This window comes from Paroedura picta, chromosome 17, assembly GCF_049243985.1.
Source record: "Paroedura picta isolate Pp20150507F chromosome 17, Ppicta_v3.0, whole genome shotgun sequence".
NCBI classification, from domain to species: Eukaryota; Metazoa; Chordata; class Lepidosauria; order Squamata; family Gekkonidae; genus Paroedura; species Paroedura picta.
This window is the reverse complement of record NC_135385.1, coordinates 7,730,809-7,756,747: the sequence shown is the minus strand read 5'-3', so window position 1 is coordinate 7,756,747 and position 25,939 is coordinate 7,730,809. Positions and strand designations below refer to the sequence as shown.

The 25,939-nt window shown below is 53.7% G+C and overlaps 2 protein-coding genes across 2 annotated transcripts; both read left to right on the top strand.

Moving 5' to 3' along the window:
• Positions 1–179: 179 nt before the first annotated feature.
• GID4 (GID complex subunit 4 homolog) lies at positions 180–11,321 on the top strand. Its single transcript, XM_077316766.1, has 6 exons — positions 180–541; positions 5,685–5,744; positions 5,862–5,969; positions 6,371–6,472; positions 6,665–6,795; positions 7,443–11,321. The coding sequence occupies exons 1-6, from the start codon at positions 302–304 to the stop codon at positions 7,504–7,506; spliced, it is 705 nt and encodes a 234-aa protein (XP_077172881.1). The 5' UTR covers positions 180–301; the 3' UTR covers positions 7,507–11,321.
• A 1,703-nt stretch (positions 11,322–13,024) lies between these two features.
• Positions 13,025–20,123, top strand: DRG2 (developmentally regulated GTP binding protein 2). The gene is made up of 13 exons (XM_077316578.1): positions 13,025–13,193; positions 14,000–14,160; positions 14,900–14,989; positions 15,334–15,394; positions 16,082–16,172; positions 16,441–16,513; positions 16,877–16,967; positions 17,357–17,454; positions 18,106–18,182; positions 18,314–18,402; positions 18,750–18,808; positions 19,072–19,125; positions 19,356–20,123. Exons 1-13 carry the CDS (start codon positions 13,130–13,132, stop codon positions 19,440–19,442), a joined length of 1,095 nt encoding a protein of 364 aa, XP_077172693.1. The 5' UTR covers positions 13,025–13,129; the 3' UTR covers positions 19,443–20,123.
• Positions 20,124–25,939: the final 5,816 nt, after the last annotated feature.

The window sequence follows — 25,939 nt, the reverse complement described above, 5'->3', positions numbered from 1 at the left end:
TTTGGGCGCGGCCATCTTGCCGGGGCCGGAAGCGGAAGTGCCGCGCGGCCGCCGCCTCCAATCGGCGTCACAAACGCGTTTTGTCCGCGCGGCGCCGCCGTAGCGGGCGGGCCCTGGGGCAGGGCGGGCGGCCAATGGGGCGCGGGCGCGTCGCGGCGGGGCCAATGGGGCGGCGAGACGGGGCGGGGGCGGGGCCGCGACGGAGGGAGGCCCGGAAGGAGGCGCCGCCGCCGCCGCCGCCTCTCCGCGCAGGGCCGCCGCCGCCGCCGCCGCCGCGCTGGCGCCCGGGGACCCTCCCGCCATGCCGGTGCGGAGCGCCTGCTGCTGCCCGCCGCCGCCGCCGCCCCTGCCCAGCGCCCCCCCCGCCGCCGCCTCCGCCTCCTCCTCGTCCTCGTCCTCGTGCTGCGCCCGCCTGGAGCCGCCGCCGCCCATCAACACCGCCCAGCCGGGCGTCAGCACCAGCCGCCTCTACAGCGGCGCCAAGTTCCGCGGCCAGCAGCGCTCCAAGGGCAACGCCTACGAGGTCGAGGTCGTCGTCCAGGTCCGACAGCCGCGAGGGGAGGGGAGGGAGGGAGGGGGAGAGAGAGAGGGGCGCCCCCCACCCACCCCAGGGACCCACCCCCAGGCCCCGGGCACGGCGGGAGGGAGCAGGGCAAGGAGGGGGAGAGAGAGAGGCGAGCAGCGGCAGAGGAGACTGACGGGCTGTCATCCAGCAGCGGGTGGGGCTAGATGGCCTCTAGGGAGCCCTCCGGCTCAGGGATTCTAGGGGGTGGTAGATGCCCATCTATCTATCTATCTATCTATCTATCTATCTATCTATCTATCTATCTATCTATCTATCTATCTATCTATCTATCTATCTATCTATCTATCTATCTAATGCAAAATACAAATCTATCTATCATCTACCTACCTACCTATGGGGGGCCTCCAGGGAAGGAGGTCTCGAAATGTAATAAATAATGCAAAATAATCAATTTATGTATCTATGTATATCTATACATATATTATGGATGATATGTGTGTGTCGTCACGGCAGCCATGTGGAGGGGTGTGTGTGTGTGTGAGTGCACATTTATGCAGGCATATATGAAGGTGTGTGCATAGACACAAACAAACACAGCCCTATGCTTGTGTGCACCTGTGGATGTATTTGTGTGTGTGTGTATATCTATAAAAAGTATGTGGTGGTGATAAGCGCCATCATTATGCCCAGTCTGTGTTTGTGTGTACACCTGTCTTTGGGTGTGCGGGTGTATATACATAGAAATGTGCGTATTACCCTCATTGACGGCAGCCATGGGTTTGTGTACCCATGTGTGTGTGTGGGTGCATATCTATACGCACGCAGCACAACCACATGCGTGTGCCCTCCTGTGTGTGCATATATATATGTATACTATATTATTAATTATAGAGAGAGAGAGAGCCAGCTCGGTGTAGTGGTTAGGAGCGCGGACTTATAATCTGGCGAACCAGGTTCGATTCCCTGCAGCCAGCTGGGTGGCCTTGGGCTCGCCACAGCACTGAGAAAGCTGTTCTGACTGAGCAGGAATGTGGTGCTGTCCTTAGGATGACCCCATGGGCTTTTTGAGGCAAGAGACATTCAGAGGTGATGTATTTGCGTGCTTTTGTGTGCCTGGGTAGGTGGGTATAGAGAGCCAGTTTGGTGTAGTGGTTAGGAGTGCCGACTTCTAATCTGGCATGCCAGGTTCGATTCTGCACTCCCCCACATGCAACCAGCTGGGTGACCTTGGGCTCGCCACGGCACTGATAAAACTGCTCTGACCGGGCAGTGATATCAGCGCTCTCTCAGCCTCACCCACCCCACAGGGTGTCTGTTGTGGGGAGAGGAATGGGAAGGCGACTGTAAGCCGCTTTGAGCCTCCTTCGGGTAGGGAAAAGCGGCATATAAGAACCAACTCTTCTTCTTCTTCTTCTTCTTATGTCCATGCATACATGTATGTCCACGTGGGTGTCAAAGCATCCTAGAGGCAAACAAGATTTTTTTGGCTTCTTGAATCTTGGCCTCTCACAAAGCTCCTGCCCTGAAAATCCTTCTGGTCAACCTCTAAGTTGCTGCTGGGCTGGCTTCTAAGTAGTCAGAGCGATGCAAATAACCCTCTTAAATATCCCTCTCTCGATGGGTGGGCGGGCCTGTGTCTCCCACACTGGTGGCCTATTTCAGTAGCAGTACTTGGTTGAGAGAATGGCCAAAGGGATGTGCATCTAGATCAGCCTTTCTCAACTGTTTTACCCTTGAGAAACGCCAGAAACATTCTTCACGCTTCAAGGAACCCCAGAAGTGGCACCATCGTGCAGAATGTGGCTGGGAAGCAGAACTGTGCATTCCCCTTCCCAGCCCCATTGGCCATTTTGAGAGAGAGGAGCAGGCCAATGTGACTGTATATGGTCTTATCGCCCAGGAAACATTTAAGCGTGGCGGCCTCTCATCCGGACAGCTGGGTTCGATTCCCCACTCCTCTGCGTGCTGCCAGCTGAGTGACCTTGGCCTAGTCCTGATTCTCTTAGAGCTGTTCTCACAGAGCAGTTCTCTCCGAGCTCCCTTTGCCCCCCTACTTCACAGGGCGTCCGTTGCGGGGAGAGGAAGGGAAAGTCAGCCACTTGGGGAGTCCTTTGGGCAGTGAAAAAGCGGGGTATAAAACTAGCTCTTCTTCCTCGTCCAGATTCCACTGACCTATCTCAGATGCGTTCTGTGTGGGTGGCCCTCACCCCGCCCCACATCTGAGAGGACTCTCCTGTCACTCCCCCTTCCCTCCCCTTTTGCTGCTGCTCCAGATTCGTGGTTCCTCTCCAGTACGTTTCCTGTTTCTGCCCCAGATATTATCCCACCGGTTCTCCCCTGTCCCAGATTCCACCCAAGTTAACAATCTTGCTTCCCTCTTGCTATCTTCACCCTGATCTTCTTCCTTCCTGCAGGGCGTATAAATTCCGGCTCTGCAATCTAGTTCTGCAACTAGATTGAATACCTGTTGAAAGCCAGCAGGGTGTCAAGGGGAAGAGCTGCAGATGCTAATCCGGAGAGTTGAGTTCGAATCCCCACTCCTTCTCCACATTCAGCCAGCCAGGGGACCTTGAGCCGGTCTTGGTTCTCTCAGAGCTCTCTCAGCTCTGCCTGTCTCACAGGCTGTCTGCTGTGGGGAAAGGAAGGAAATGGGGTTTATCAGCTGCTTTGGGACCCCTTCAGGCAGTGAAAAGGGGGGGGACATTTTAGAATCTTGTTTTTAAATGTTAAATTCAGTTGTTCTGAATGCTATTTGAGGAGATCGGCTCCTTCCTGATTTCTATTGAGATGCTTGTTTGCAACAATATCGTTTGGGGCAGGGGACTGGTGCCAACTGGCAGGTCACAGTGGATAAGGCCTTCCCCTGAGAAGACCCTCCGAAGAGCCCTGCTGGGCCAGACCAGGGATGGTCTGGCCCTCCTGTCTCCCCCAGGGGCCAGCCAGTTCCTCTGCAGGGCCAGCCACAGGGCAGGGAGGCTGAGGCCTTCCCCTGAGAAGACCCTCAGAAGAGCCCTGCTGGGTCAGGCCAGGGAGGGTCCCTCCAGTCCAGCCTCCTGTCTCACCCAGGGGCCAGCCAGTTCCTCTGCAGGGCCAGCCACAGGGCATATAGGGGCCTTCCTCTTGTAGGCCTTCCTGCTTCAGTGACTGACTGCCTCTGAATATGGAAACTCCCTTTCGTCACCTTGACCAGTAACCACCTCTCTCCCTTGCATCCGCTTAATCCCGTTCTGCAGCTCTTTCTTCCTGTGGCCATCGCCACATCATCCGGCAGTGGGTTCCGCCTTTAAATCTCTCGTCCCGTCAGGAAGAATTTCCTGTTGTCCGTCTTGAACCCGGCCTCCCAGTGGCATGAGGGCATGGGCCCAGGCGGTCACCCGGAGCCTAGGTCTGATCCTCTGCCCACCAAGAGTTCCTTACGTTCTTAAGCTTGCTCTTCCTCCAAAGAGTTACGAGGCTCCTTAGTGGAACTGGTTGTCTCCTGGCTGAGACAGGAGATCCTGGACTAGATGGCCCTTCACTGGTCTGATCCAGCAGGGCTCTTCTGAGGGTCTTTCCATCGTGTTCTGCCCGTTATTGACGTTTTGTTTTAGTGTTTGGCGTTACGTGTGTTTATAGGCTTTCATCCGTTTCCTTGCTGGAATTGTCGTCTACACACTTGAAGGGTTTTTCCGAGCCAAAACGTTTCCCTGTTTCATATCAGCCACCCGGGAGGGGCCCTATTTGTGTGGAAAAGCTGGCGTGAAAACCAGTGTGAATAAACCACGCAGGACGAGGGAAACAATATAGGGAGGTCAAGGAAAAGGGTCCCTCCCGAACCGAACGGCAGGAGTGGGATTCCCCTTCGGCTGAGGCAAGCGGGGATCCTCAGATTGCAGGCAGGGCGTGCCGCAGCAGAGGACGTTGCCTTGTGACCTTTCCGGATGAGCAGCAAGCGTGTTGGACAGCGCAGCTGCTCGCGTGGCGGACGACTGAGTCAGATTCCCTGCTCCGCTGTAGGAACCCCGGCCCCGCTCTTCCCATTTCAGGGGGGGAAACGTTGCATCAAGTCGCTCGGAGGTTACAAGCGGGACGCACAAAAGATCGTGGCATGTCGAGGCTGGTCGGGGCGCCGTTTGAGAATAGCAGCCGCCGTCTGGCCGTCTTGCCTCATCGCGCCTGGCACAGTGTGAAATGCACACGAAAGGGTTCTGCCTGGCACAGAGCCGGCGTCTCTTAAGAGCCACCCGCTGTTGCTTGGCAGCCACTAATATTTCCCCAGCCCTGCCTTAATTTAGCTGCCGGGCTGACCGCTTTCCTGGCTTCAGAGAGTCCCCTCCGCGGGGAGGGCTTGGAACAGCACGGCCCACTTAAAGGCCTCGGCGCGTGCTCCGGATCGGTATCGCCAGCCAAGAGCTTGCCACTGGGTCGAGGGATCCACGGCGGGGATGTCTCGGCAGCTTGTCTGTCCCAGTAGCCAGGCAGGGTATGAATGACCTGTCTTTGAGAGGGCAGGGTAAACAGTGGAGGGGTTGCGGCTGTGCCCCTGCTCACGAGGAGACAGCTGCCTGACTGCTCTTGGAAACAAGATAGTGGGCTGATTATAGTCCTTCCTTCCTTCCTTCCTTCCTTCCTTCCTTCCTTCCTTCCTTCCTTCCTTCCTTCCTTCCTTCCTTCCTTCCTTCCTTCCTTCCCTCCCTCCCTCCCTCCCTCCCTCCCTCCCTCCTTCCGTCCTTCCTTCCTTCCTTCCTTCCTTCCTTCCTTCCTTCCTTCCTTCCTTCCTTCCGCCAGCCTGTTGGGATACCTGCCCAGGGAGAACGTTCCATGATCCCAAGACACCCAGTTTGGTGTTGTGGTTAAGGGGGGGGGGCGGCCTCTAATCTGGAGAAACAGGTTTGATTTCCCCGCTCTTCCATATGGAGCCAGCTGGGTGACCTTGGGCCAGTCCTAGTTCTCGCCTTCCCTTCCTCTTCTCACAACTGACACGCTGTGAGGTAGGTGGGGCAGAGAGAGCCCTGAAAGAACTGTTCTGCAAGGACAGTTCTCTTAGGGCTCTCTCAGCCTCATCTACCCCCCGGGGTGTCGGCTGCAAGTAGAGGACGGGAAACTGGTTGTCAGCCGATTTGAGACTCCTGAGGGTAGTACAAATCCAATCACCTCTTCTTTTTCCTCCCCCCCCCAGCATGTGGACATGGAAAATTCCTATCTCTGCGGCTACTTGAAAATTAAAGGCCTTACGGAGGTAAGTGCAAGGACGCACGGCGTGGCAGACCAAGAGTGCTTTAGATGCGAGAGACTGTGTGTTTGACCTGGCCGGGATTTGGGGTGTTTGTGACGTTCCAACTTTGCTCTCCCGCAGGAATACCCGACCCTCACCACTTTCTTCGAAGGGGAAATAATAAGTAAAAAGCACCCGTTTTTAACGCGCAAGTGGGATGCGGACGAAGACGTGGACCGCAAGCATTGGGTGAGTGGGTTGCGCTTTGTAAGCTTCCACAAGGGGGCGGCTTAACGCTTAATGCACACGAATGAATGCATTTTAATTTTAAACCGTTAAATAACTGCTTGTCGGTGTGGCTCGCGTGTGCCGTGTTTTTACTCGCCCTGAGCCAACCGGGAAGGGCCAGCTGTAAAAATAAAGTTGCTCCTGTTATTATATTAGGATCCTGCTCACGATAAGCGAATCGCAGGGGCCTGAGACACAAGTCCCTGTCGTGTACCTGAGCGCGTTTGTAAAATAAATTCTGTGCAGTGTGAACCCTCACCTGGCTAGGGACGCTTGCCCCGGCAGAGTTTCGAACTCACCCCAATGAAATCGGCGACCCCCGTCCCTCCTGTTGCCTGAATTGCTCCTTCTTTCCCTTCCAGGGGAAGTTCCCGGCCTTTTACCAGTATGCAAAAACATTTAACTCAGATGACTTTGATTACGAGGATCTGAAAACCGACGACTTCGTCTTCATGAGGTGGAAGGTAAAGGGGGAAGGGTTCCCGCCAGGCCTTGGGGGGGGGGGTGCCCAGCTTCGGAGCCTGACTCGTGGTCCGCAGGGGGGGGGGAGAGGGAGCCAAAATGGGGAATCCTGCTCCAGGGAGCTCAGGGAAATGCATGTCTTCTAGCTCTGTGCATTCTTACCCCCCTGATTCTGACATTTCTCCCACGCGCAGGAGCAGTTCCTGGTCCCCGATCACACCATCAAGGACATCAGCGGGGCGTCCTTTGCGGGATTTTATTACATATGCTTCCAGAAATCTGCGGCGTCTATAGAGGGCTATTATTATCACCGGAGTTCAGAATGGTAAGGATTCCCGCCTTCGGTCCCTCCCGTCCTGCAGGGGGAGACGTCTCGGTCCTCTCTGTCAGTTTTTTCTGCCCTTCTGCCCGCTGGCTGTTCTTGCCCTCCAGTTTTGTTGGTTATGTTGGCCGTATTGAGCTCTGTTAGATCTGGTCACCCTCTTCAAGAATGTAAAAGGCTGCCATGTAGAGGGTGGAGCAGAGTTGTTCTCTCTTGCCCTGGAGGGACAGACCAGAACCAATGGGATAAAATTAATCCTGAAGAAATTCCATCTAAACCTCCGGAAGAAGTTCCTGACAGTCAGAGTGGTTCCTCAGTGGAACAGGCTTCCTCGGGAGGTGGTGGGTTCTCCATCTTTGGAGATTTTTAAGCAGAGGCTGGAGAGCCATCTGACGGAGAGGCTGATTCTGTGAAGGTTCAAGGGGGTGGCAGGTGACAGTGGATGAGCGAGAGGGTTGTGAGTGTCCTGCATGGTGCAGGGGGTTGGACTAGATGACCCAGGAGGTCCCTTCCAACCCTGTGATTCTCTGATTCTAAGGAATAAAGGAACAATCATTGTTTTAAATGCATCAAGCTAAAGTGAAATAGGGTGAAGAGCTTTTTTCTGAAAATCCTTTTTGTTTTGTTTTTTTGCTTTCCCTGCCCCTCAGGTACCAATCCCTGAACCTAACCCACGTCCCCGAGTACAGCGCGCCCATTTACGAATTCCGGTGACGGCGATGCCGGCGATCAGGAGAGAAGGCCAGAGAGGGGGTCAGGGCGAGGGAGCGTCCTCTGTGAAGACAACAGCTGCGCCCCTGTCGGAACTGGAGGCCCCGGGCTCTCCCCCTTGCCAAGAAACCAGACTGCTGCGGGGGACGAGGACGCGGGAGCCCCAGTGCTCCTCCCGGCCGTGCGGCGGACTCCGAGAACTTTCACCTGGTTTTGAAAAGCCCCCCTTTTCCCCCCAATGCACTTTTTCCCCCCCGAACTGCACAGCTCGTCTTGTCGATCTCTGAGCACGCTCCCCTCCCCGCCCCTTTGTTCGGGCGGGAGGAGTTGGCTGTCCTTAGCCGGATTTCACCTCTGAGCGGAGGAAAACGTGCCCCCGAGGTTCTTTGCATCAGGCCCTTGCTCCGGGGGGCTGGGAAAGCCACCTCGGCAAGAGTGACAAGTTTTCAACCCAGCCCACGCCTGGCTCGAGGTTCTGAGCCACGGCCTCTGCAGGGAAGTGACTGTCCAGAGGAGGGCCCCGCGAAGTGCCCGTTCCCGTCAGCCAGCCAGGCGGTAATCTCCTGGGGATCTTAAGCTGGCTGCCGTAGGCCTCAGCAGCCGCTTCCCCTTTGCCGAAAGAGCTCTGTTGAAGTGGGAATTCCGCTTGGAAAGTGTAAAACAAAGAACTTGAAGGACAGAGTGAGACACAGAATGAGAGAGAGAGAGAGAGAACTCTTTTATTTTTATGGCTTGTTTTCCCGACAGCACTGCAAGGAGGTTACAGGGATTGTGCAAATCATCCCTCGTGACCTTTGACTGGGTTTTTTGGGGGGAGGGAGCTGTGAATGTCAGTGTTTGGGTTGGTGGTGAGAGTTCTACGCAATGATCCGGCCACTTTAGACGGCCGCCCTCCCTCGCACCCCCTCCCCCTCGGGGCACAAACTGACCAAGTCAGCCCATGACTCCGATCCTCTGCGCTGCGTTTAAAACCAAGAAAAAAAAGAGCGGGGTTTGCTCCATTCTCCTCCCAACGAAGAACTCCCCCCTAAAAATATAACAATCCGTGGGACCTGCTCCCTTCTTCACAGACGAAGAACCTTCTGCTCCAGAAATAAAAACTGCTCTTCTAGGACTTTGGGACGTTCAGTAACGCGAGATTCATGTGCCAAATTTTGTGTGCTGGGCGGGATTGGAGGGGAAGAGTCTAAAAAGGAAAAAAAAAATGCCCTTTTTCTTATGGCGTTCCTCGGGGAGGCATGTTCTGACTTTCGCCCCGCTTTGCCCTGAGCTTGTCTGTTACAGGGGATTCCCTCATTGCTCGAGATGAACTCCAAACCGATCCGGGACAGGACGAATCCTTGCCGAAAGAGCCCTTTCCCCTCCACACACAGATTCCGAAGGAGGTGAAAGCAAGATCCGGCAAGGCATCGGCCGACATCGGAACAACCAGCGGCCTCAGGGTCACGGCTGCCGCACGCACCCGCCACGCGGCCCTCGCGCCACGGTGTCGTCATTCGGCGTGGTCAGGCGGTAGACACAGTAGCCCAGACTGGGGGGCGGAGCTTGTGCCCCCGTTTTGAGGGAGGATGGGAAACGTGCCGAGGCCAGGACTCGGGTGCGAGTTCAGTTTCTTCAAGCTTGCAGATTGCTGTCGTGGTCCACAGAAGTGTGTGTGTGTGTGTGGGGGGGGGGCAGGGAGTCTGTTAGCACGTGAGAAGAGTCCAAAAGATGGCGAAGTAAGGGTGTGTCTGAGTAAGGGCTTGTCTTATTTTTTAAGAGTTCCGACATTTTTAAAAATTGAGAAAAGGTGTATAATTTTGGGCAGGTTGCAAAATCTCTCTCTTGAATTACTTGGCGGGGGGGGGGGGGTAAGGCGGTGGAAAGCGGCTCTGTCCCCCGAGACAGTCAAAAGATGGCTTTGTGTGTGTGTGTGTGTGTGTCTTTTTAAGGAACTTGCACATTGCTGCTTTCTGATTCAGGCTTTCAGGAGGGAGGATGTTAGACTCCAGGACGCGGGGCTGAATTGCCAGTGAGGGGGCTCCTGAGGGTCTCGGAGTCTCGCTTATTTCGAGTTGAGCGTCTGGGCTCCTCGAGTCTCGAACACAGACCCGCCGGGATGGCTCGAACGTTTCCCTTGCCGGCCCTAGTCACCTGCTGTTTCCAAGACAGGCACGGGAGAGAACAGCTCAAGTCGTGGAAGCGAAGGCCGGATGGAGCCGACGTAAAGTTCACCACCTTCGGAGAAGACTGTCTGGAACCTCTCGAACTGTGGGGGTTACTGCAATGCCCGATGGGTGATTTCTCAGACTTGGAAGAGACGGTGCAGGCGGCCACTTTAGATCTAATTTGGTGAAGCAAACGCTTGTGTGGCCTTGTCAAACGCCAGACCTTTTAACCCGTCTCATCGGGAGGGGTCTGCCAGCGTGGCAACCCGGAAAGCAGCCAGGGAGGTCCGCCCGCTTTCTTTCTGGTAAGATTTCCGGCATCATATGTACCCTTTACAGAGGAGGCCCTGGTTCCCAGCCACTGTGGCCAAGGTATGGCTGGCCACATTCTCCTTGCTCATGAGTGGCGCCTTGGCTTTCCGCTGGGCATACCTGGGGAGAGGGGCCTGGCCTCAGTATTATACCTGTTGAGCGAACAGCAATTACCAGGAGAGGAAGCCTGCTCTTTCCCAGTGATGTTCCTGTTCCTCTCAGTCCTCCCCAGAAGAGTGTGTGTCTTCCTTCTAGCTGATCCCCCAGGGTACCAGAAAAGGGCAGGGGCTAAGGTGTGTATAGTCCAGCAGGCGAAATAGCTTCAGTCTCTCAACCTGACCTGCTTTGGGGAAGCCAGACGGGTGGCCTTCTGCCTCTTCTTAACTTTGCAGTGCCCCAGATGTCCATGGACTACAATTTCCATGAGCCCCTGCAGGCAGGCTGCCGGCAGAGGCTCATGGGGGATTGTAGTCCTCAGGCATCTGGAGCCTCACTGTTTGGCCACAGTGCTTTGCAGCCCTCAGTCAAAAAAAAAAAAAAAGCGGGCTGGGTTTCAGTGAATGCAACAGCTAGTTCCAAATTGGGGAAGGGGGAGGATTTTGGCTGTGTTTCCAGAAGAGCGTTTCCCCAGTTGCAGGCAAAACACGGCTGAAAGCTTTTTCTAAAGCCGTTTGAAGAACGGAAGGAAAACAAAGGTCTCTGTCGTGGTGGTGCCTCCGTGGCTTTCTTGAGCCCAGCCAGGGTGCAGTATGGGAGAGATGAATTCCTCTCCGGCTGCATCCGCCTTTCAAATGGGCTGTGACCAAGAGGTTTGGGGAGCGAATCCCTGCCGGGGCCACAAAGGGCCTTGCCTGTTGCAGCGGTCTCAGCGTCTTCCCTGCGTGTTTTGAAAACTTTGGCTTATCCCAGTGCAGAATGAAGCCCAGCCTCGACTCATTTTCCACCTTTGTGATGTGTGCGGAACTCTTGGGCTCGGACCCTGATTTGATGTCCCACCCAGGGCCTTCTGGCTTTAAAAATAACCGAGTGGGGCAGAGCATCTGATTAAAAAGACATTCTTATCCCTCCCGTCCCCCTTTCCTCCTGATATGAATTTTCCCCGGTGGTCCGAAGGAGGAAGAATGAGTTCGGGTCGGGCTTGCAGCGGACTTCACACGTTGGGTCTTGTTACAGGGGCAGTGTGGCTCATGAGGTGTGTGTGTGTGGGAGCTCTGAAGGTGGGGGGAAGGATTTTATAAAGCTTAACTTGTAAATGAGACTATTCAAGAGTATTTATAGATAACACATGCAGGAAAAGGTTCTGCTGGTTTTCCAGAGTTTTGGATGTCCAAATTAAAGAAGAAAAGTTTCTTTTGGGAGGCTGCATGTCTGTGCTCTTTTTTGGGGGGAGACCCTGGGAGTGGAATCTCGAGTCTTGCAAAGCAAGGGTGTTATCACTGAGCATGGCTGTAGAGGGGCTGGAGTTTTGGATTGGGCCCAGAAGGTCCATCTTCCAATCCCTGTTCTGGTTGTCCTCAGGCCAGTTCAATTCCACGCCTCTGCCTACCTCGCAGGGCTGTTGGGAAGTGGCAGCGGGGGAGGGAGGATCAGATGGGCTGCTTTAAACTCATTTGGGTAGAAATATGTCAACAAAGTCACAGTCCCCCCAAACACCCTTGGGAAATCCTCGTTCGAGACAAGGGAAACAGTGCATGCTGCTTGTAGGTTCCCATGGTGGGAGAAAGGCTGGGTATAAATGAAATAAATCCCACATTCAGATGGTGGAAACATGAGTGAATATCTCCTGCGCTTCGCACATGAATTGACACAGGCCAAGAGGTGTGTGCTTCCTGTCGAATTGTCTCCCCTGCATGGCCTCCCCTGACCTTTGGGTTTGAGCCCCATTGTTTGGGGAAGATGGCTTCCCCGTTAGAGAAATCTTAGCAGACTGCTTACGCCCTTGCCAGGTCTATTGCGTTGATGAGTTGGTGCATCTGAATAGCCACAGTTCTCCAACAAGCGTGAGGAAAGGGTTTTCCAAGGGTTGAGGTCAGCAACTGTTTACTGTTGGAATTGAGGGACTTTGCAATGTCTCTTAGCCTCATAGCCACTAGACCAAGGCTGTTCTCCCGTAGAAGACAACGGAGATTCTTCATAGAAAAGAGATATTTACAGGAAGTTTCATTATATTATCTGTTACCTGGATGTTGACAAACAAGTTCCCTGTTCCTTTTTCTGTTTTGTTTTTTTAATTATTTCATTCTCTGCCAGAATAATATCTGGATATAAGTCGTTTGCACTTCTGCTTCCATCAGCAGCCAAGAGCTGAGTAAAATGTCATAATACAAGTCCAATGCAAAACTTCACGTGCACTAACAACCCTAATTCTTTTAAATGTGTAAAACTCGCTACTTCCTCTCAAGGCTTTCTGTACAAACACCTCACTTTTCACTTGCATACAATAAGCATGCTACAAAGATAAATTAAGCTGTTGACACTAGGAGGATCTCCAAATTTACAATGAAAAGCTTCCTGACCATCAAATTCAAATTGTTTAGTTATATACATCCAAGCTTTCATGGCGGAAAGACCTGCGTTGTTAATATTATGCCCTGAGCTGGTTTGCTAGGTAGGGCTGTATATAAGTAAAATGAATATATAAATGTCCTCCCCACCCAATCCCTGCCCTCCTAAATCACCCCTTCCAAAATCTCCAGATATTCTCCCAATCAAGAGCTGGCAATCCCAAATGGAGAAAGAGCGATCTTCAGATTGTTTATGTTAACTTTGGGGTTAGCAATTTCCAGTCTGTAACTTACGAAGAATAAGATACGCATTTGGGTGTGTGTGTGGTTTTTTTACCCCCCAAATATTAGTTCTAGTATATAAATCTAAGTAATATTTTTCTTTTCTGTATCTTAATACTTAAAAAAACATATAAAATTGGGGGAAAAAAAGAGCTGGCAACTCTAATCCAGCGAGAAAAAGAGATTTGTATCTCTAAGGAACGAGTCGTTGCTCCACGGAACGGAAATTCCGGGCTCCAGTCCTCCGGGGGAAACATTAAAACAACGGACCGCCCGGGGAATTACTTCCGGTGCGCGCGCATAGCACTTCCGGGCAGGTCGCCCGTCCCCCCCCCCCCGGCGCTTCTTCCCAGCATACTCCGTCCGGGCTGGAGCGGCGCGATGGGGATCCTGGAGAAGATCGCGGAGATCGAGAAGGAGATCGCCCGGACCCAGAAGAACAAAGGTGGGGGGTGGGCCGGTAGGGGGCAGCTTTGCACGGGGCTCCACCTGGTGAACCTCTGCCTGGCAGGGCTGGACAGCGTGGGGCGGGTACTGCGCGGGTGGGTCTCCTCGGGAGCAGGCTGGCCCTTGCTTGTGGGTTTGGAGGGAGGCCAGGCTGAAGTCTCAACACCCGTAGGAAGGCGGGCCTGCAGGCCGCCACTCGGCAGGGGCAGCTTTGCACGCGGGCTCGACCTGGTGAACCTCTGCCTTGCAGAGCTGGTCAGCGTGGGGCGGCTGCATGGGTGGGTCTCCTCGGGAGCAGGCTGGCCCTTGCTTCCTGGCTTGGAAGGAGGCCAGGCTGAAGTCCAACCGGTAGAGCTCCACCCATAGGAAGGCGAACCGGGGAGAGCCGCTTTGGGAGATCCTGTGGGGGGTGTGGGGAAAGCTTTACATTTCTTGTTGGGGCTGCCTCTGGTGCTTTGTTAATTACATTCATTAAAAGAACAGAAGGGAAGGGAGGCAGGCGTCCTGGGGTAGAGCCACGTCGGCAGAGGTCCATAGTGGACTGAGGGCTCAGCAGAGGAAGGTATCGGCCAGCCCCCTTGGCTTCTGCCTCTCCCCGAAAGCCCCTTGCTGGGCTCTGAAAAGCTAAGCCGGGTGGGCGCATGGCTGGGAGACCACCAAGGAAGACTCTGCAGAGGACGGTTCTTGCAAACCACCTCGGCTTCCCGCTCGCCTTGCATGTCAGCTGCTGCTTCAAGCAGTCGCATGGATGCTCATGGAATGTCTCTCTCTCTTTTTCCCTCCCCCCTTTACTTTACTCTCCAGCCACCGAATACCATCTGGGTCTGCTGAAGGCGAAACTCGCCAAATACAGAGCTCAGCTCCTGGAGCCCTCGAAATCCGCCGCGGCGAAAGGCGAAGGGTTTGATGTGATGAAATCCGGAGATGCCCGGGTAGCTCTGATCGGGTTCCCCTCAGTGGGTAAGGTCAGTGCCAGAACGAAAAACGTAGAATCGCTGTTTTTATGTGTTGTGGGTTCTTCCTTTGAAATCGACGAGAGGAAGTTTGCAGAAAGGACAAAGGAGGGGGAGACGTCTGGGAATGCCAAAGTGAAGAGATAGCTAGATTCGAATCCAGGACACATTAGAGACTGAGATGTTCAGAATATAAGCGTTTGAGAGTCCCAGGTGCTGTTCCTCAGTTAGCTTTCGAGAGCCAAAGCCCTCTTTGTCAGGCATAAGTGAACGGGTGGAATTCTCCCCCGTGTTCAAACCCAGAGACGATCAACGGAGGCTGGGAAGTACAGAATTCCAGTGTTGAGAGGCAGAAAGGGTCAGGCAGCAGAGGTGGACGTCTAGGGTTTGTGGGCGGTGTGTTTACCAGTGGAGAGAGAAGAGGCATGCTTTTTCTGACGGCAGCCCACTGTGAATCCGTTGTGCAAAATTTCCATCCAAAGATGTGATGAAGTGGAACCTGGAAACTTGCCCTAGGGAAATAACTACCAATATTCGAACAGCCAACCAGAGTTCCTCTGGAGGGACAACAGCAGGGCATGGAGGCCCAGGCCTTCCCCGGATGTTGCCTCCTGGCTCTGGGATTCAGAGGCTGGTGCCTCTGCATGTGGAGGTTCCCCTCTGTCACTCTGTCTAGGAGCCGCTGACAAACCTCCCTGTTTCGATCCAGCCGCCTCGCCGGTGCACTGAACACTTTTTCTTTTCCTTTCAGTCCACGTTTCTGAGCTTGATGACTTCAACTGCAAGCGAAGCTGCTTCCTACGAATTCACGACATTGACCTGCATCCCTGGAGTCATCGAGGTCTGTGCCGTTTGATCAGATTGTATTCCAGAGGGGGGTGGGGTTAGCCCCGGGCAGCCCCTGGACAAAAGGGGCGTGAAGATCCGTGTCTTAAGGCCTACTGCATTTCTTTAATGTGGACAGGTCTTTTCTTGGTCTGCCGTTCCAGAGTTTTCCAAAGCCCTAAACAATTTGGGCGTGGAAATCTATTTATTACTTTCTGTATCTTAAAGCATTTATATCCCAACTTTCTTGCGGTTCAAGGCAGCTTACGGTGGTGCTAAAATACCTCCAGCCACACCCAAAAATAAAACAGCAGCCCCGAATCTGCTCCTTCAAACAAAGCTCGTTTTGTTTGCTTGCAGTACAAAGGAGCCAACATCCAGCTTCTTGACCTGCCGGGCATCATCGAAGGAGCTGCGCAAGGTTGTCGTCTCGTTCCACTCGTTTGGCGTCGTGGTTAATCGGCGGCGGGCTCTGATCTGGAGAACTGGGTTCGATTCCCCCGAACAGGCAGCCAAGCTGGCTCGCCTTGGCCCAGTCGCAGTCCTGTGAGAGCTGTTCTTGCAGAGCAGTTCTGTCAGAGCTCTCTCGGCCCCACCCATCTCCCCGGGTGTCTGCAGTGGGGAGAGGAAGGGAAAGGGGTTTGCTTGGGGACACTTTTATTAGTGCCCACTCTCAGTGCTTTTTAAATTTTTAATTAATTATAGTTCTATACCGCCCTCCCCGAAGGCTCAGGACGGTTTACATAAAGCAGAAACAGTACAGATAACAGGGTGTCTGCTGTGGGAGGGGTTTTAATCAGCCCCCGGAGATCAGATGGACTGTGCGGATGTTTTTATCAATCCCCCCCCCCTTAATCCCCAGAACCGCAAATCATCTGTTCTTTTTTTTTTTCTCCCCCCTTTTCCTGTGACAAGTCCCCTAAGGCGTTTCAGGTTTGCCATCAATTTCGACTTAGTTGTTTCTCTGCTCAGAGAAATCAGTCGAACCCTCTCTGTAAATTCCGTCCCCTTCACCGGCCCGTCCTCCGTTGTGGGTGAAGCCGAATGGCTGCTGGTTCTCACGATGCCAGAGTGTTTAACCCTCCCTGTCTGCCCCCTTCTTCCGCAGGGAAAGGCCGTGGGCGCCAGGTCATCGCGGTGGCCCGGACAGCAGACGTCGTCATCATGATGCTGGACGCCACCAAGGGGGAAGTGCAGAGGTAAGTGGGCTCAGCGAACCGGCCGGTGGCAAAAACAGTCCAGGTGGGAAGGCTCGGGCCGCTCCCAGGCTCTGGAGGTCTGCCAGGTGAAAGAGCAGCTGTAGAGCTGAGACCCAATCTGGCTGGGCCGGAATGCCTGGATCGTAGAAGGGAACGGCAAGCGGTTGTGGCAGGTTTGAATCCCGGTTGTTTCAGACTTTGGGGGAAAGTCCAGCCAGCGGCTTGTGACCCTGATCCACTTTTCCCTCGTTTCTTTTGCCCCCTGCAGAGCTCTGTTGGAAAAGGAGCTGGAATCGGTGGGCATCCGGCTGAACAAACTGAAACCCAACATTTACTTCAAGGTGAGGGACCCTGGGGTGCTTTCGGAGACCCCCCCCCCCCAGGCTGAGTTTTGTTGGGGGGGATCCATGAGGCTTGGCGCTCCGATTTGAGAACAGCCTTGGCTCTCACCTCCTGGTTCACACTTTGTTCACTTTATATATAAGGCTAGCAGGGAGAGGCCAGAATTTGAACCCTTTCCCTTGGCCCCTAGCTTTCTAGTTGCAAGGAACTTGTTTTCATCTCGGTCGTGGGATTCCCACACCTGCGGTCTGCTTTCCAAAATGGTTTCAGGCGCAGAGCGACACCCACATGGCCCCACCTGGAACCAGCTCCGCGTGGTAGAATCCATCCCCTTGTAACCCAGCCTGCCTTCTCTTTTCCAGCCGAAGAAGGGAGGGGGCATCTCCTTCAACTCCACGGTGACGCTCACCCAGTGCTCAGAGAAATTGGTCCAGCTGATTCTGCACGAATACAGTATCCTTGCGTAGATAACCCCGGCGTGACCCGGCTCCATCCATTCCCCCCTCCGACTCGTGGGGACGCGACGCTCTGGAGAGGAGCATCCAGCTCTCTTGATAAGAACCGAGAGTCAAAACAGTCACCCCAACATGCAGATCTAGAGCCAATTCCTAACCACTGCATGATCGATCAGAAGGCTGCAGCCATTTTCTTTGCCACCCATCACCCCGGGGTCCCGTGGGCTGGGATGAGTGTGTCCCACTGGGACCCAAGCGAGCCCAAACTCTGTGTGTCAGTGAGGGAGCATGGGTGCTTGTGTCCAAGTGAAAGCCCAGACCCCCTGATCTCGCGGACACCGAATGAACGCAAAGCTCTTGATAGTTCTTAACGCTGCCCTCTTTGAGAAATCTTCAACGCCGAGGTCCTCTTCAGGGAGGACTGCACGCCGGACGAGTTCATCGACGTGATCGTCGGCAACCGTGTCTACATGCCCTGCCTTTACGTGAGCATTGCGTGGGAGAGGGATTTTGTTTGGGGCAGGATAAGTGCCGTCTCCCCATAAGTGTGGGGCAGAGAGCGTCGGCCTCTTGTCGTCACGATGTTTCCTTGGTTGTCTGGGAATGCAGAAGGTCCCAGGTTCGGTCTCTCCAATGAAAAGGTCTGGACGGGAGACCCTGGAAGAGATGGGGAAGGGGCTTTGGCTCAGTGCCGGAACCTCTGCTAGGCAGACAGGAGATCTTTAGGAACATCTGCTAGGTAGGCAGGTTCAATCTCCGGGTTTTCAAAAAGGACCAGGCAGTAGGAGTTGCAGAAGACCTCTGTCTGAAGTTCTGGCAATTCTGATTTTGGTGGACCGAGAGTCTGAGTCAGTCGAGGGCAGGTTCATATGTGATGGGAGAGAAAAAGGAAGGTGAATGTGGCATATAAGAACCAACTCTTCTTCTTCCTCTTCTTCCTTCTTCTTCTTCTTCTGTTTGAGGTCAGCGCTTAAAATGGGTAGTTATTTATGCACCAGTGCAGAGTTGTAGCAACAGGGGCGGGAGTCGGGTTCCTACACTTGAGGAGGGTTGGAATCTGTGCCTTCGATGGGGGCGGGGAGCCATGTGATTGACGGCTGACGTTCCGCGTGACCATCCCTGCCCCTTGGCCCTAGGTCTACAACAAGATTGACCAGATCTCGATGGAGGAAGTGGATCGCCTGGCCCGTAAAGCCCACAGCGTCGTGATCAGGTGCGTGGAGCGTCGGAATCCCGTCTCCTCGGCCGGCGTGTGACTTGAGGCGGGGTCGTTGTGGCCTGTGTCGGGGGGGGGGGGAGTCCTTTGGGACGGCATCCTGAGGACCTTCTCCATCTCTCTTTCAGCTGCGGCATGAAGCTCAACCTGGACTACCTGCTGGAGATGCTGTGGGAATACCTGGCGCTCACCTGCATCTTTACCAAGAAAAGAGGGCGTAAGTTGTGAGCTCGGACTGGGGGATGTGTAGTTAAAAGCAGAGGTTCCATTCAGAGCTGTGCCGGGGGGTTGCTTCATGCAGGCAACGTTAATCAATTAACAATTGCATTCAGGCCAGTACCTGGTGCCTTTACTCTGCCCGGAAGACTCTGAGAGTAACAAGGTAATAAACGAAGCAGAATTAGCTAATCGGTCCACAGCAGGTGAGCACCCAGAGCATCCCGCTTTCCAAAAGTGCCCACCTGGCAACCCAAAGCAAGGCTGCAGGGGAGCAGTAGATACGCCCCTCCCAAAACACCCATCTTAGGCCCTGTGAACCTTAACATTCCCCTCTCTTCCTTGCAGAGAGGCCAGACTTCTCCGATGCAATAATTCTGCGGAAAGGGGCTTCCGTGGAGCATGTGGTAAGTGTTGGATCTTGGAATTGGAAGGATGCTCCCTCTCAAGAGGAAAATTAGCAGTTCAGGGAGGAAGGTTCAAGCCTCACCCACTCTTGCGTGTTTAGTTTTCTCCTTGTGGGGAGAAATGGGGTTTTTGTTGCTCCAAATGAAGGAACGGGGAATTTGGGCTCCACACATCCATTTTGGAAAGGGTTAAGGCGTGCAAGGAAGTACAATAAGCACACAGACCTGTAAATACCCCCTTTCTTCTCTCCGCCCCCCTCTAGTGCCATCGGATTCACCGGACGTTAGCCAGTCAGTTCAAATACGCATTGGTTTGGGTAAGTTTTAAGTCTGTCTTTTACCAGGCCCTTGGGTAGAGGGGAAAGGGGACGGCAGGGAAAGGTCCCGAAAACGAGATAACCCGCCTGAAACCTCGATAATCCGCTGTCAAGAATACAAGGGTCAATTCCCCGGTTGAGCTGAGTCGATCCCAGATGAACTGCACCCACCCTCGTCCAAGAGAAGGTTCAAAAAACGGGCTTGCTAAAATCCTCTTTTGCCTTTCAAGGGGACCAGCACCAAGTACAGCCCCCAGCGGGTCGGGCTCAACCACATGATGGAGCACGAAGATGTGATCCAGATAGTCAAGAAGTAACCCCCTCCCCCCTCCGCCGTGCCGTTGATCTGCCGGATCCTCGCCCTGCCCTGAGGAGCCTCCAGAATGACCTGACAGCAGCGGCCAGCGGCCAAGCCAAAAAAATTGGGGTCGGGGGTGCGTGGCTTTTCCTACCGTTTCCCGGAAGCTTGCACAGGGGTAGGAAAAGACGGTGGATTTGCCGGCGGCCGGCACATGGATTCTCGCTGGAGCATCGCTGTCCTGGCATGCTCCTGGGTGCCTTTGAAACCCTCTGCAAGAGGGTCGATTTTGGATTGATCAGCCCAAGGTAGCCCGAAGAATTTGCCTTGGATGCGGGGACCGGGTCTCTCCTGTGACGAGGGGTGCATCGTTTTCTTCCCGTCTCAGGAGCCAGTACTGCGGGGAGGGGCGGCGGGAAATCTTTCCTGGACGGACAAATCATGTCCTCAAAATCAGAGGAGTTGGGGACAACCACGAAGCGGCTGGTGGAGGTTCCTTCCCTTCCACGTTCTATTTCGGAGATCAACAGCTTCCCCGGGGGGGATTTAGGGAAATGAGGCCGTCCCTCCGCCATCCCATAATGCGCATTCTTCGGACAGCTGCCCTGGCTCAATTCCAGGACTTGACTGCTGGTCTTGGACCCCTCGAAAAAAAAACCGGTGTACCTGTCAATTGAAATAAAGAATTACTTCCTCTCTAGCTTCTGAGTTCTACTTACTAAGGCAGGAGTCCCCGACTTGTTTGAGCCCCTGAGCAGCAATGAAATTTTGAGAGGGAGTGGAGACCGTCGTCCCCAAGCGTTCTGGAGAGGGTGAAAGGACATGTGCTTTTCTCTCCATTTGGCTGGTCCTCATTTGACTTTTTGTTTCTTCAGCTTTGTGAAGTGCGGCTTCTCCAGTCTGTCCTAAGAACCCCCGGCTGAGAAATGGCTTCGCTCCCACTTTAATACGTAAATGCGAAATCTTTGGTCTCATTCAGACATTTGTACCCCACTGTTCTCCTCCAGAGCGGCTTACCGCTTCATCCTCACAACAGTCCTGTGAGGTTGGGCAGGCGGAAAGCACGACTAGCTCAAAGTCACTCCATAATTTTGGTGGCAGAGTGGGGCACTCGAACCCAGGTCCCCCATAATACTAATGCCCCCCCCCCCATCATTGTTATTTCAACCAGGAAAACCTTTGCATATTGGCGTGTCTCCAGTTGCTGTTGAAGTGGGTGCCCAGGCTGTGCCTCTCAGCTCTCCATTCTTAAATTGTTTGGGGGTGGGTCTTGCAAAGGACAGGGGTTTGCTGAACCAACCAATCTCATTCTGGGGGTCAAAACTCTCCCCATGGGCCACGAGGAAAGGATGATCCCAATGTATACTTCCCTATACGCCCAAATTACCACTTGGTGGGTGAGTCTGCCCGTTGCCACTCTGCCAGAGTCCCTGGCCTTCTGGCAGTAGTCTTTGCTCCACTTCTCAGTGTGATTGTAAGATTGGCTCCTGCCACACAAGGCGCCCCTGAGATCAAGCTTTCTGTTGCCTCTCTGCAAGAGTCACTGCTCTGGTCTGGCCTTCCAAGAGGGAGAAACATCCTGCTCTGTTTCAGAGAGGCGCTCGGCTGCTTTGCAGTCAAACAGATTCGAGTGCAGTGGTGCGCCACAGAGACCAACGGCCCTGATCGGGGAGTAGTACAGAGTCGCACGGGACGTAACCCTTGCGTCCTGTCACTCTTCGTAGCTGCGGCAGCACCCTTTCCCCGTCATAGCCCGGAGGAAAAATACCCTCCGCATGTTTAGGGAACAGACAAAAAGACCCTTCTTGAATTGCCCCTGTAGCGCTGGTTTTCCCTGCCCTTCTCCCCCCTCTCCGGCGGCTCGGCCCCCTCCGTTCACGCCTGCGGCTGGGAATAATAGCCGTCATCAAATATGCATGGGGTGCCAGCAGCCGGCTGCCGCTTCTCTGCAAAACTGGGGCTACGGTCTCCACAGAGGCATCGTTCCCGATAGCGGGCCTTTCCCCCAATCCTGGCTTCCGGGGAGCCCCGGGCCCTAGCCCGTCAGCCGTGGCTCCAGCAGAGTTCTGGCCCAGGTGAGTGGCGTGTCTTCGAAACCTGTCGCGACAATCTATTTTCGCTGGATAGCCAGCTGCCTGGCCTCTGTGGGTCTCTCTACTGCAGTCCAAATGGGGGAATCTAGGACCTGTGGGTGGGCAGCAGAGGGGGGCAGTGGCAGACTCCTTTTATTAGGTGTAGGCCTGCTGGGAAACCCAAATGTTGCCCTGTTCTACCCCGCAGCAACTTGGAAAGAGGCATGCAGGCCAAGGGACTGGGTGGCACGTGACTTGGGAGGAAAGAGAACGGAGTCGCCCCGGCTGCCACGTCCGCTGAGATTACAGTTATCAGCCGGGATGGGGATCTGTGGGGAGGAGTCTGGGGAGGGTGGAGCTTGGGGGAGGGGCCTTGATGGCGCAGCGCCTCAGGGCCCGCCCCCCAAAGCGGCCATATTGTCCAGGGGGGCTGGTTTCTTGTTGTGTGGAGGTTGTGAGACCGGGTGACCCTTGGAGGTTGACATGCCGGACACCGTCCCCTCCGGTTCCCCCGCTGATTTCAAATGTCTCTCAGCCGCCTTTCTCCCAGGCGGAACTCAAGACAACTGGGGGGGGAATAAAGCGAAGGGGGGGGGAAAGACCCATAAAGGACCAGAATGTGTTTTTTGATCTTTATCGCTTGCGTTTGGGAATTCCTGTTTTAGCTGCGTATCACTTTTCATAGGTGGTTTTGTCATGATGGAATCTGCCCCGGGTCTCAAAAGATGGGGTGGGAAATATAAGTATAATAATAACTTTAAAATCTCCAGTTGGGACTAGCGGTAATTTTTTAAAGAACCTGATTGTTTCGGTTACCTTTAAAGGACCAAGCCAACACCTCACAACATTATTATTATTATTATTATATTATTATTATTATTATTATTATTATTATTATTATTATTATTTGTATGGCACGTGTGTCGTGCCACCAGGAGATCTGAGGATTCTCTGAAAGCCGGATGGTAGTTTGTCCTTTTCTGCCTCTTCTGACCCCTGGTGTTCCCTGGAGGAATTACCCCTCTGATACTTGAAGGTCTCCCATCCCAATACTCTGCCAGGGTCTTCGCTTAGCCTCCGAGATCCGATGGGATCGGTCACTGGTGGCCGGGTCGCTGTTCATGGTGCCTCCGGAGGGAACTCCCTAGGCTCGGCTCTCGGAAACGATCCGCCCTCCCATCACCGAGTAATTTGCAACAAACATTTGCATCATTCAAGACACAGAAATGTGTGATGGTTAAGGTGCTGGCCAGCAAAGCGGTCCACACGGCCAGGCTGTTGGAATTGGTGGACCCCAGTAGATGTGTTTTCTGGGGCACAGACTGGCCCAAATTCAGTCCTTAAGGAGGGGTGTCGTTCGCTTAACCCCAGAGATCCCCGAATCGACTTGCATGTGGGGTTTGCCGGTGAGCCACCGAAACATGACGTTGGTGATTTGATTTCATACCCCGGCCTTTCTCCCCAAAGCAGCTTCTGTCCTCCCCTCCCCTCCGGTGTACCCTCACAACAGCCCTGCGAGGCGGGCGAGGCTGAGAGCATGCGACTGGCCCCGGTTCATTCAGCAAGTTTCGGTGGCAGAGGCAAGATTCGAACCAGGGCCTCTTGGATAATTAGTCCCGTGTTCTATCCAGGATGCCACACCGGCTTCACGTTGGGAGCCGTTTCCTACTTTGTAATGCTTTGTAACTTTACGCAAGATATATCAGCAGCTCCGATCGGAGGGAGCCCGAAATAGCTTTGCCGGCGGGCGAGTTTTCGGCTCGGATTGCGCTCTGAGCCCGGTAGGTTTGTATGTTCCTTTCTGACCAGATCCACAACCGGGATCCTTTTGATCCCTAACCCCATCGCCCCAGCTAGATCGGAAACCAAGCTGCAAAATTGCCTCGGTGGACCTTCTGCAGAGGGATGTTGTGTCCGGCTGCGCAAATCCCTGGCCATTTGCAGGCGGAGCTTGGGGAGGGACCCGGAGAATAAAAAGGACGGGCGTTGGTTCAATTTTGGAATCTCTCAGCGACGGAGACAAATACAGTCAACAATGAATTCACAGTCGTAGTCTGTGCAAGAGCTGATTGCTTATGGAAAATTTAGAACAAAAAGTCCCTAACCATCTCTCTATCTAGTCTTGTCAACTTCAGTCTGGAGGAAAAATGTCTTCTTCCCCCTGAATCCTCAAAGCCACAAAACATCAAGTCCTTTCCCTCCCTTCGTGCAAAAAGTCCGTAAAGGGTGTCCAAATGAGCAACAAAGGGCGTGATTGCCTTTTCTCGGATCGAAGAAGGGAGTTTAGCCAAGTCTGTCCATCCCAGCCCCTTCGACAGCCCGTTCTTGGAGGTGTCCAGTTTTCTGATTCCCATCTCTAGGTCCCACCTGGAAGTTGGCAACTGCGTCATACTGCATCATATTTAACCCACAGTGGATTGGATCATTTCCCCTAGAGAAAGCAATTTTTGGGGAGGGTGAACTCTGTGGTATTTGAGCCACTTGAAGTTCCTCCTTTCCTCTTCTCCCACCCCCAAAATGTCCAGCTACACATCTCTCTCAACGCCTCCTGTAGGATATCCCCACTCCTCCTGCACGTTCAACCAGCTGGGTGACCTTGGGCAAGTCCCAGTTTTCTCAGAGCTCTCTCAGCCTCACCTACCTCATTGGATGTCTGTTGTGGGGGAGAGGAAGGGAAGAGATTTGTAAGCCCATTGGAGACACACAAGGCCTGCTGGGCGTTCTTGGGCCAGTCACAATTGTTTCAGAGCTTTTCTGGCAGAGCAGTTCTGGCAGAGCTCTCTCAGAAAGCCTACCAGGGTTTCTGTTTTGCGGAGAGGAAGGGCAGGTGATCGTTAGCTGCTTTGAGTCTCATTCAGGTAGCAAAAAAATGACCACAGCTCTTCTTTTTCTACAGAAATCAGTTCTGCAGGATAAAACGGCAGCTTCCAAGGGCAAACTACCGATTTTAGGCCCCAAATTCTCCCCTCCCAAATCCCCGGCAACGTCCACAGCCTGAATTGGCTGCCTTCACCAATCCACAGATACCACATTCTCCCTCAGGCCCTCTTTACCGGTTGGTCTTCTGCCTGTTTGGCTGCTATGGGAACCCCCCCACTCCTCTTCCCCCTTTTGTCACGTCTTGTTTTTTCTTCTTCTTCTTAATGGGCTGCCGCTTTACTGTCCCAGCTTGTGGTGCCACAAGAGGATGTTGATTTTGTAAATAACAAATAAATATTTGCCTCTGCCCATCCTGTCTCTGACACCGCCATCGGAAGACGGGGAGGAACCGGGGGCCCTTTGTCTCCGATAGTCTCCTCTCCCAGCCTGCCTCCGCCGTAGGAGCCCGCAGGACGTGAGATAAGCACCAACAGATTGCCAGCGTGAAGCCGGGCACCTTTCTCCGGCCGCTGGCCCCATTGTCTTCATCCTCCCCTCCTGTCGGGCATGACGTCGTGAGGTCCCTTCGGCCCTGACAGCTGGCATTGGCTCGGTGGGCCCCGGAGGACTGGGGAAAGGCCTGCCCTGGGGGAAGCAGCCGTTGCCAGGTGCCCGCCAGCCAGGGAGAGGAGCTACCTGGGCACCTTCCCCTCCCACGCTCCGCAGTTCCAGCCAAGCCGGGCCTTCTGGTGACTCCGTTGCTTGCCTCCCCTTTTGCAGGTGAGATGCGCCCTCCAAAATCTTGTGGCTGCACAGACTCCAGCTTCCGACAATGTCCAGGTAGCACCTGACGGTTCGTTTTCTGTAAGGTAAGAGGTGACTCTTCCGCCGAGCGCTTTTCCTCTGCCTTCCCGTTTGGGGGTTGCCAGTCCTGTTGAATTGGGGGTTTTGAAGTAGTCCTTGTGGAAATTTGTTTGGAGATGAGTTTTAAAGCTACAGCCCCAGGCGGGGGAGACGAAAGAAGGAGATGGAGAGAGGAAAGACTTCAGATTTTCTCTCTGATGGTGTTAAGTATCGCATACTGTATTATGATCACCAAAATCCTTTTTTTTGGCCTAGTTTCTAAATCTAAATGTTTTCCTCACCTTTAACTGTCAAAGCCACAAAGCATCCGTTTGTCTGTCCCCGTTTCATGAAAAAAGGTATTCTTGTCCAGTTATAAATACAGATGTTGTCTTTTCATTAATCAAATGGATAAGCTTATCTGACTCTGCAAATTCCGTCTTCTTTGCTGGTCATTCATCTAGTGAGGGTAATTTAAAATGTTTCCATTTTGGAGCATATAATTGTCTCAACAGGTTGGCAGGTGACAGTGGATGACCGATAGGGTTGTGAGTGTCCTGCATAGTGCAGGGGGTTGGACTAGATGACCCAGGAGGTCCCTTCCAACTCTGTGATTCTCTGATTCTAAATTCTGTCTCAACATCTGGAAGAAGTTCCTGACAGCCAGAGCGGTTCCTCAGTGGAAGAGGCTTCCTCAGGAGGTGGTGGGTTCTCCATCTTTGGAGATTTCTAAACAGAGGCT

Excerpts from the sequence above, each read along its gene's own strand:
- GID4 (XM_077316766.1), top strand. The coding sequence starts at position 302 with ATGCCGGTGCGGAGCGCCTGCTGCTGCCCGCCGCCGCCGCCGCCCCTG. Across the intron at positions 542-5,684 it reads AGGTCGAGGTCGTCGTCCAG|CATGTGGACATGGAAAATTC; the intron begins GTCCGACAGCCG and ends TCCCCCCCCCAG. Across the intron at positions 5,745-5,861 it reads AAATTAAAGGCCTTACGGAG|GAATACCCGACCCTCACCAC; the intron begins GTAAGTGCAAGG and ends GCTCTCCCGCAG.
- DRG2 (XM_077316578.1), top strand. The coding sequence starts at position 13,130 with ATGGGGATCCTGGAGAAGATCGCGGAGATCGAGAAGGAGATCGCCCGG. Across the intron at positions 16,514-16,876 it reads AACCCAACATTTACTTCAAG|CCGAAGAAGGGAGGGGGCAT; the intron begins GTGAGGGACCCT and ends TCTCTTTTCCAG. Across the intron at positions 18,403-18,749 it reads CTTTACCAAGAAAAGAGGGC|AGAGGCCAGACTTCTCCGAT; the intron begins GTAAGTTGTGAG and ends TCTTCCTTGCAG.